The sequence below is a fragment of the Azolla caroliniana genome, unplaced genomic scaffold (assembly GCF_043228905.1).
Source record: "Azolla caroliniana isolate FFs.n. ecotype wild unplaced genomic scaffold, voAzoCaro1.0.p SCAF_20, whole genome shotgun sequence".
Lineage (NCBI taxonomy): Eukaryota > Viridiplantae > Streptophyta > Polypodiopsida > Salviniales > Salviniaceae > Azolla > Azolla caroliniana.
This window is the reverse complement of record NW_028230455.1, coordinates 4,611,128-4,621,820: the sequence shown is the minus strand read 5'-3', so window position 1 is coordinate 4,621,820 and position 10,693 is coordinate 4,611,128. Positions and strand designations below refer to the sequence as shown.

The 10,693-nt window shown below is 43.0% G+C and overlaps 1 protein-coding gene across 2 annotated transcripts; it reads right to left on the bottom strand.

The window, feature by feature from the left end:
• Nucleotides 1-6,736: 6,736 nt before the first annotated feature.
• Nucleotides 6,737-10,142, bottom strand: LOC147850836 (vitellogenin-like protein). Of its 2 annotated transcripts, XR_015531584.1 has the most exons (4): nucleotides 8,590-10,142; nucleotides 8,240-8,356; nucleotides 7,044-8,040; nucleotides 6,737-6,955 (listed from the first exon to the last, which is right to left on the bottom strand). XR_015531584.1 is itself a non-coding variant. In XM_087335454.1 (3 exons), exons 1-3 carry the CDS (start codon nucleotides 10,060-10,062, stop codon nucleotides 7,906-7,908), a joined length of 1,725 nt encoding a protein of 574 aa, XP_087191580.1. In that variant the 5' UTR covers nucleotides 10,063-10,142; the 3' UTR covers nucleotides 6,737-7,905. The 2 variants fall into 2 exon arrangements, 1 of the variants encoding a protein (XP_087191580.1); XM_087335454.1 differs by having other exon boundaries at nucleotides 6,737-8,040.
• Nucleotides 10,143-10,693: the final 551 nt, after the last annotated feature.

Sequence of the window (10,693 nt, the reverse complement as noted above, 5' to 3'; positions counted from 1 at the left end):
GTTCACTCACCATGGATGCTTCATCGAGGAGGAAGGCCGGATCATCGCTCAAGGGCGCCGGGGTGGAAGAATGCTCCTCCTCAAAACTAACGATGTTGGCACCGATATGTTCGCAAATGGGCAGAATGGTCGAGTCCGACATCGACCTGTGGCATAAACGGATCGGCCACATCAACTTTCAGAAGCTTTAGGACTTGCAGTTGGAACACATAGTTTCTGGACTACCGAAGTTCAGTGGCCGGAAAGACCAAATATGTGAAGCTTGCCAACTCGGGAAGCAGCATAGGCTTCCATTCCCCAATGAGATCAATCAGAGCCGGAATCAGCTCAATCTTATTCATTCGGATGTGTTGGGACCGATACAAAATGTGAGCGTAGGCGGGAGTTGGTATTTCATCTCCTTCATCAATTATTTCAGTCGACACACTTGGATCTATTTGATCGAGAAGAAGAGAGCGAAGTCTACAACCGGAAGCTTTGGGTCTCACCGCTAAAGACGAATGATGAAGTACTATTCGTCTTCAAGGACTTCCATGCGAGAGTAGAAAGGGAAACCGGTTGGAAGCTGAAGGCAGTTCGAGCGGACAACGGAAGAGAATACCGGGCTTAGTTTGAGGAGTATTGTCGGTCGAAGGGAATCCGGTTTGAATTTATTGCGTTGAAATGCCGGAACTGAACGGATTGGCCGAAAGGATGAACAGGACTGTGACGGAGACAATTAGAGCATATTGGCACATGCTAAGCTGCCCAAGAAGTTTTGGGATGAGGCATTGATAACAATGACGTACGTGATAAACAAATCACCCTCAGCGCCCTTGGAAGGAGACTCACTGCAGAAAGTATGGACTAGTAAAGACATGTCTTACCGGCATCAGAAGGTGTTTGGTTGTCTCGCTTGTGTGCATGTTGCAAAGGACAAGAGAGAAAAGTTGGATCCGAAGTCCCGGCATGCATATTCCTTGGATACGTCGATGAGGGACTTGGTTGACAAGAAGGTCTTCCGGAGTCATGACATAGTCTTCATGGAAGACAAAACCATTGCCGACTGGGAGTCGAAAAAGAAGATAACAAACTCTGGGTCGACCGACAAAGTTTGGTTAGAAAATGCAAGGATACATCCGGTCGGAAGCCGGATGCCAGCCGAAGACCATGATGAACCGGCCAAATTTGGACAAGAGACCGAACCGATCGAAGAAGAAGAAGATTTGGACACTAGAACCGGACAAGACCTTGAATCAGATTTGGATGAACAATAGACGAAGGAACTAGTGGATTTGAACCGAGGAAGAAGATACCCTATGAGAGAGAAGGCCCCCCCGGAGATTTCCGGATGGAGGGCATGTGCTGCTGACGGAGCTGTTGAAAGGGAAGAGAGCACTCTGGAACAAGTGGGTGTACAAGCTGAAACCGGGAGACGCTTGAAATTCACCAAGGTATTAGGCCCGCATTGTGGTGAAGGGATTCGAGCAGAAGAAAGGAGTGGATTTCGATAAGATCTTTGCCCCAGTGGTAAAGATGACATCCATCCGGACTGTGTTGAGCATAGCGGCAACCATGGACCTCGAGGTATAGCAACTAGATGTCAAGACGACGTTCCTACATGGAGACCTCAAAGAAGAGATCTACATACAACAGCCGGAGGGGTGTGAAAAGAAAGGGAAGGAGCACCTGCTATGCCGGTTGAAGAAGAGCTTATATTGACTGAAGCAAGCTCCCCAACAATGGTACAAGAAGTTCGACTCCTTCATGACCTATCAAGGATACCACAAGATGCAGGCCGACCATTGCGTATTTGTGAAGAAGTTTGACGGAGGAGACTTCCTGATACTCTTGCTATATGTGTATGACATGTTGATCGTTGGACCAGACCAGATCAAAATTAGAAATATGAAGAAGGCCTTGAACCGGACCTTCTCAATGAAAGATTTGGGTCTAGCGAGACAGATATTGGGGATGCACATAGTCTGAGACCAGTCGAAGAAACAGTTTTGGCTATTATAGGGGATGTATGTAACAATGGTGCTTCAACAGTTGAACATGTCAGATGCTAAGCTGGTCGGGTCAACACTTTCGGCAAACTGCAAGCTACCCGGGAAGTAGAGCCCGAAGACAAAGGGAGAGAAGTTGGAGATGATGAAGGATACCATATGCCTCTGTCGTCGGAAGCTTGATGTACGCAATGGTGTGTACCCGATCGATATCGGATATGTTGTCGGAGTGGTCAACCGGTTCATGAGCAATTCGAGAAGAGAATGCTAGACTATGGTCAAGTGGATACTACGGTACTTGAAAGGCACCTCGAGTATGTGCCTCTGATTCGGCTCAGGAAAACCCCAAATTGAAGGATTCACGGATTTGGATATGTCACCTGATGCGAATACTAGCCAGTCTACATCCGGATATGTCATGACTTATGTGGGGGGAGCCGTATCATGGCAATCGAGGCTGCAAAACTCCGTTATACTATCGACAACAGAAGTGGAGTACATGGCCGCTCTAGAAGCTGGTAAAGAGGTAATCTGGATGAAGGACTTCATCAAAGAGCTAGGGATCTAGTAGGAGGAATTCCGGCTCTACTACGACAATCAAAGTGCCATCCACCTCGCGTAGTACATGGCCTACCATTCCTAGACCAAGCACATCCAGAGGAGATATCACTGGCTCCAGGAGAAGATAGAAGATAAAGAGTTCTTATGGACAAAAATCCATACGGAGGAGAACGGGTCGGACATGCTGACCAAGGTGTTGTAAGCTAACAAGCTCGATGTGAACCCATGAGACAGATCGATTGACAAGACATCCCATGGAGAAGTGAAGGGGGAGCTTGTTGCAAATTTGGTCCCTCTGGATGGGATCTGGATGAGAACTGGAGGAGCCAGATCCGACGATGTGGAAGGAAGGAACCGGACTAGACGGATTCGGTGTGAACCGGATCGAGGGACATATCTATAAATATATTTCTGGTGTGCTTGTCATGGCTATATTTTTAAATAGTCCTAAAGTCATATAAGTATAAATATGACTTAGGGCAATCACTTTATAATTGATTGTGTGTGTAGAGATATTGTTGTAGAGATACAAAGAGTGAGAGAGAGAGTGTGTATGAGATATAGAAAGCTTTTTTTGTTGTAACCGCCGGTTGGCGAAGACATAGAGCTCAAGGTCATTGCCTCTGAGTCTCGCATTGTATCCTCTTCTCATAGAGATAATTAGAGTGTGTGGGCTCCTGTGATTTTTCCCTATTAGGGTTTTCCTCGTAAACATCATGTGTCCTCTCTGTTGTCTGTGTAACTGTATTAATCTTCATTTCTTCTTTGCTCTTCCATTGAGTTTAAGACTCGGTTGTAGCTGAGCGCTATTCCACACAAGAAGCGGCTAAGGATCCGAACTGCCAGAAGGCCATGGAGGAAGAGATGCACGCACTCACGGAGAATGAGATGTGGGACTTGGTGGATGTACCGAATGGAGTGAAAGCAATCAGTTGTTGGTGGGTATACAAGGTTAAATACAACATTGATGGCTCCGTCCACCGATACAAGGCCCGGTTAGTGGCCAAGGGCTATTTGCACCAGCACGACATTAACTACAATGAGATGTTCACACCGGTTACAAAGATGACGATCGTACGTGTCTTGCTTGCAGTGGTAGCGGTGAAGCGGTGGCATCGACATCAAATGGATGTGAAAAATGCGTTCTTGCAAGGTGATCTTGAGGAACAAGTATACATGGTTTAGCCTCCTGGATTTCAGTCTAGAATGAATACGTCTGTTGTTTGCCGACTGAAGAAGTCCTTTTACAAACTAAAGCAGGCCCCGTGTGCCTGGAACACGAAAATCACGCAGTGACTGCGTCGGATGGGGTTTTCCGCATCAAGGTCAGACTCTTCCCTGTTCATCCGCTAAGGTCGGCACGAGCCGGTGATGATTTAGTCATTATCGGCGCTGCCCTGGACAAAATCAACCGCGTCAAGTCCAAACTCTCGGCATCATTCAAAATGAAGGATCTCGGGGACCTTCATTACATCCTCAGGATCAAAGTGATTTGCACTCCGGAAGGCATACTGATCAATCAACGCCACTATGTGTTGAGTAGGCTCTTCAAATTTGTTATGATGAAATGCAAGTCTGTCTCAACTCCTCTGAATAGGAATGTGAAGCTCTGCCCCGACTCGGGAACGACATGCGACTCGAGAAGGTTCCAACAAATAGTCAGAAGCCTCATATATTTCACCATCACTTGGCCAGACCTCAGCTATCCGATCAGACTGATTAATCAATTCATGGAGCATCCGACTATGATGCACCTTCATTGCGCACACTGAGTACTCAGGTATGTTAGTGGCACAAAGGCTAGGGAGATGTTGTATTGGACCGGTTTAGCTAGACAACTTGTTGGCTACATGTATGTTGATTGGGCTTGAAATGCCGGCAACCGTAGGTCTACATCCAGATATGCATTTTCACTTGGAAGCGTCACGGTTGCCTGGACTAGTAAGTAGCAGCTGACAGTAACATTGTCGAACACCGAGGCCGAGTATCGAGGAGCGGCTGTCGCGACATGCAAAGCTGTATGGTTGACGAGGCTCCTAAAGGATCTATAGTTGGAGGTGTTTGATCCGATGACGATCTACTGCGACAACCTCAGCAGCATCCAGCTATCGAAAAAGCTCTTATTTCACGCCCGGACCAAGCACATTGAGGTGCACTACCATTTTGTCCGTGAGAATGTCCTCTCTGGTGAAGTTGAACTAGTGTATGTTCTGATGGATCGACAGACTTCCGACATCTTCACCAAACCTCTTGGTCTGGACAAGTTGCGGCAATTTTCAGGTTTGCTTGGTCTCCAGCACCTCGATATGCCAAACTTGAGGGGGAGAGGTGAAGCCAAAAAGGAGGAGAGAGATGACGATCTCCAAAAAACCGAATCAGATACCGATTTCGATTTCGGTCCAACTGAAGAAGTCAGAGTGTTCGGATCGACTGAAAAAGACAAGGATGGATGTGTGTGGAAATAACGCTCGGCCACAACCAAGCCTTAAACACACAATGGAAGAAAACAAAAGATAAGAATAAAGATTGATGCACTTACACACAATGAGACGAGACTAGGTGTTAACGTGGAAAACCCTAATATGGAAAAAAACCACGACAGCCCACAGTCTCCAACTATCACGATAAGAAGAGGATACAATGCGAGACTTCGAGGCAATGACCTCGAACCCTATGTCTTTGCCAACTAGCAGTTACAATACAAAAACATTCTGTATCTCGCATTCTCTCTTTCTCAATCTCTCTCTTAGTAATAACAATTCATCAACCACATAAGAAATGATTGCCCTAACTCATATTTATACTTAAATGAATTTAGGACTATTTACAAATATGACCATGACAGGCACACTAGAAACCTATTTACAAATATGTCCCTGGATCCAGTTCACACCGGATCCATACGGATCCGTCCGGTCCGTCTCATCCGGATCCCATCTAGAGGGACCGAATTAGCAACAGGATGGACATGTGCACATAGATCGGACAAGTGGAAACTTGTTATCTATGTAGGGGGGGCGATCACAAAGGGAAGTCGGAACCAAAGCCAACCGGAAAAGGGAAAGGAAAAGCCAACAAGGCCAAGAAGACTAAGACACGGATGTGGTCTGATGTCATGAAGGATCTAAAGATCGAGAACAACTTGGAGATATCTGATTCGGTTAAGAGTCGAAACAAATTTAAGAAGCAACCGATTCAATCGAAATTTTCGATTCGGAAGAGCCGAATCGATTGGCCAAGCAATCGAGAGGGCAATGGAGGATTTTCAACCCTCCCGCTCTGATACCATGTGATGAGTTGCGTGCGGAAGCTCGTAGACGTAACTGACTTCACCGGTTATGAATAGAAAATATATGCAACTAATGGAAGCTTCACAAAACACACACACACACACACACACACATAGCAGAATAGTACACTCAATTTCAAAATAATAAACACTCTGTACATACAATGTGCTCGGTGAGCAGTTTTATACAAGTCCTTAAAAGGACTAATAGAAGTATTCATATGTACTTCAATGTTCGTACCGAGCTACTGACACTGACTCCAAGAAATATGCCTACATACTAGGTTAGGATCGTAGGCCTCTAATGGCCTACCGGTATCCAATCACCTTCGCTTGAAAACATTTCGATCAGGCGCATTATCAAACGTTGAGGTTTCTGGTACGAGTTGACAAGTTCACGTTTTGTTGTGGTGACATGTCGTAATTTACGCGTAACTGCTGGATAAACCAACAGATTTGACCACCCAACCTCATTTGAATGCTCCTTTATCCTTTGTTTTCTAATTTCATCGAAATAACCAATAGTTATATATTCTATCGAATTCACGAACCAACATTGGTCTTAATATTGCCAAGTATAATTAAAAAACAAAAAGGCACAATGTCATATCAATTGTAATAGAAACAATAGAAAGCAAAACGTTAGACAATGGAGAAGTTGAGTAAAATATCTTACCAAGCAAGGTCCTCAATTCCATGGCAACGACTTCTCAAGGCTTGAGCCACAGATTATCCTTGATCCATCTAATGAAACACGACGATTCTACACAAGGATATTGTGGTCAAATCTGCGAAGTCTTTTACCATCTTCTGCAGTTGTTTGAACCTAAATGGTTCATCATGATATGATGATCTAGCCATACGAAATCCATATGGTACGACTACGATCATGAGCTTTTGGACCATATATGCCACATCACTGCAATAAACATTACAATATAAATCACGAGTGATATCTTTCTTGTGGCTAAACTTCTTGAAAGTGTCGTCGTCATCAACGTCGTACACTTTGATTAAGCGTCGGTCCTTCTCTTTACGGGCCCTTTCAAGGTGTGCAAGAAAAGAAGTTGGGAAGTCGTGTATATGTTTTACTTCTCCTGCTACTTCGAAAAGGTTTCTACAAATACCAACGTAAGAGTGGAACCAATACTTAATACCTTTACCATACATTATACTTATAAACCTAAATAAAGAGAAATACTAACTCAATCTTTAAATGCAATAAAATATTCCGACAATGCCTTGTAGGAGGAAGTTGCCGGGTAGTCTTCGGTCATTTGGTCCCAAGATAAGCAACCAAGTTGCTTCATCATCACCTCTTGAATTTTCATGTAGACCTTATGACTGAGAAATCAAAGGCTAACTAATAATAACTAACTAATATTATTATTATTATGATGATGATGATGATGATGATGTTGGATAAAAAGAAGAAGTAATTATTATTATTTTCCACACCCCCACCTAGTAAGTAAATTCATTGTGGATGATCAATAGAAACAAAGGGGAGATTCTCCGCATTGGAGGGTGTTGGAGAAGCAGAAGAGAGAGACACGTTCAGCTTTTCATCATCCCTATCTCGGATCCCATCATCATCATTCCTGACAAACAAACATAAATCCATCCCGCCCACACACCTTTTGGAATAATATGCAATGAATATTTGGGAGGATGATTCTGTTGTTTGTGGTTGAAGCTGAGCGAGCTCACTACACACACACACTGACACTGCAGCGCAGCCTGTAATTCACTTTCCTGCTTTCTCTCACACAGCATGCGTTCGGGGCTCTACTTCTCAGCAACACGACAACCGTGTTTCATAAATTAATTCTTATTTTAAGTGAATGCTACATATATATATATATATATATATATATATGAATATACTGTTACTCAATCTCAGGAGCTGATCATGACAACAATGGCATGTGTGTGGCTAGCTAGCTAATACAGATACTTTTTTGGTTGGTTGTAGATTGTTCTGTCTTACGTTCGTTTACCATTTATATATATATATATATATACTGTATCGATTATAGATAGATATAGATAGTTAGTTGTAGGCAGCTAAAGCACCTCCCTGGCCCGGATGGATGTCATCATCATTCTGTCCTCCTCCTCCAGAACACGAAATGCATCCATGGCTGCTGCTTTCAGCATCTCAGAGCAATTACTGGGTTGCTCCACATCAGGATCATGCATCTGCCACCACACCACAAATTAAGCCCCTTCCTTTCTATTACGCATTGCATTACGCAGATAGATAGTCTCATGATAATGATGATGATGATGATGATGATGATGTGTGCTCTTCTTTTCCTTCTAATTCCTTAAATTATATATATCACCATTAATTATGTTACAATTTTGATCTGTTGGTGATCTGATCCATTCATTATACCTCCACGTAGTTGCTGTTGCTGCCGCTGCCGCTCCCGCCCATGATCTGGCGTGCCACCACGTGATCTTTTCTACCACTATAATAACGGCAATGCTGTAATTTGGCCCTGCTGATCCTCTACATGAAGACCAGTCTTATTAAGTTAAGATTAAACCAAGTATGAGCAATGCCATCCACATAAACTTTGCCTAACTTAATTTAATCAATCATATGCGTTATTAAGAACAGTAGCTAGATTTTATGAACGTGTATAATGAATGCGACCTACACACACACACACACATATATATATATACGTTGTAAATATATGAATATGCAGATATTGATTTGAGATGCAGAATAGTTGTCACCTGTGCATGAGCTACATGATGATGAGTCGGAGGAGGCCCCCGTGGAAATCGATACGTGGGATCCACATTATAATAGCCAGGATATCTTCTCGGCTTGTTCCACTTGATTTCAGAAACATTAACTGATGCAGCATTACATTCCTTATTCTGTTTGTCACTACTACTACTTTCACATAATATCTGGTTATGTGACTTCTTCTTGTAAGTAATAATGCCCCCATCCTTCCGGATCACCATGGATTTTTGTACCTCGTGATTGACGCAAAATTTATATAACGAGCTGAAGTTATAAGAATCCTGCTGAACACTTGGACTACTTCTACTACTATAAGGTTTGAGTGCAAGATCAGCCGTTCTCTTATAATATTGTGTGCTAGTAGTAGTGCGCGCCTGCAAATTGCTGATGTTGTGTAAGGTCGTCCAATTATTTGACGGCGCCCTAATAATAATGCTGTTACGATCATCTAATTTGGGGGGAATCAGCGTTGACAGCCGCTGTGCTGCAGCACATGCACAGGGCAGGCACGCCCCATTATTCTTCGGCATTAACGCAGCAGCACTCGAATTCACATAAAAAGGGATGCTAATATTGGGGCCTGCAACAATTCCTCCTCCTCCTCCTTCTTCTTCTTGTTGATGATGATGATGATGATGATATGTTGTAGTTGATGATGATGATGATGATGATGATGATGATGATGATGATGGGTAACAGTGAGGATCACCTGAATCGCTGTCGACATAACATGGAGCCTCTCTACCACTCCGTTTACCATCATCATCTACCAAGTTACTTCCTTCTTCTACTACCATGGACCAGTTTGTCACATGATGATCAATTACTGGATTATTGTCGCCCGTACTTACTGCTTTGCCGTCAGTCACAACTTCTCCAAAAGGGGCAAATTCATTATCATGACAGCTTATACTATTATTATAAGTCTGATCATTATCTGTACCCACGACAACAACATCTGCAGAGCTCGCCAATGTCAGCTGTGAAGTGGAAGAAGGTGATGATGATGTGGGACCCGACATCATACTTAACATTGCCCCCTTGAATTTTCTCGGAGATGATAGAGGCAACCAAATTTCAACACCGTTGCTGTGATTATTATTATTATGATGATGATGATGATGATGATGATTACCATTATCATTATCAGGATGGGGGATAGTAGTAGTAGTAGTAGTAGTAGTAGTAGTAGGCGTGTGACATAATAGATTTGCCTCATGATCTGAGATATCGGCTAAACATTCAGCTTGAGAAAATTGGTGCGATTCATTGTCACGTGAAAATTGTCTCACGTAATTATGTAATTTTCTGTGAGGCACATGGGAGGCGTCATCTGAGTCCATACACTTGAATTTAGAAATATTGCAAGCAGAAGACATGGCAGCGGTGGTGATACTACCAATACTAGCAGTAGTGGTAGTAATAGTCGTAGTAGTAGTGCTCTTACAGTTCCCCATAATTGATTGAAGGCTATAACTTTATTTATTAAAAACCTTAGTCGTAGTTAGATCATAATTGATTCATTACATATAGAATATAATCCTCTCTCTCTCTCTCTCTCTCTCTCTCTCCCTCTGTGTGTCTGTCTGTCTGTGTCTCTTTGTCAAACGGAGACCAATTGATTTGGAGAGCTTACTGTGTGTTGTTACTTTGGGGGCTTTCTTTACTTATATACTCCTTATGAGTTGTTAGTTGTGAGGATTTGGAGGGAAGGGAAAGCAAGGGACGAGAAGGGAGGGAGTGTGTTGTTGGTAATGGTGAGGTGAAAAATCGCTTTACTCCTACTTAATAAGTTACTACTACATTGAAGGTCTTAAAAGTTTCGGTTATAGTTTTGGGTAATTGGAATAGAGGCCTTCCCACTTTTGGTGGTAGTTACTAGTATGTATGTAATTTATCAATCACCTCTGATGCTGACGCAGTGGAAGAGGAAGCTGTATCATGCATACATGCATGGTATGTAATATGTATGTATGTATATTGCCCGAATGATGATAATAATAATTTGTTGCAGCTAATCAAGCACCTCCCTCATCATGAATGGCCTAATTTATTATTATGGAATGATACCAGTGTATGTATGAATTG

What these genes read in the sequence shown, in the direction of transcription:
- LOC147850836 (XM_087335454.1), bottom strand. Translation starts at nt 10,062, where the DNA reads ATGGGGAACTGTAAGAGCACTACTACTACGACTATTACTACCACTACT. An exon ending in ATCATGTAGCTCATGCACAG is followed by an intron (nt 8,357 to 8,589) that starts GTGACAACTATT and finishes GTCTTCATGTAG; the next exon opens with AGGATCAGCAGGGCCAAATT. An exon ending in GCAACAGCAACTACGTGGAG is followed by an intron (nt 8,041 to 8,239) that starts GTATAATGAATG and finishes GTGTGGTGGCAG; the next exon opens with ATGCATGATCCTGATGTGGA.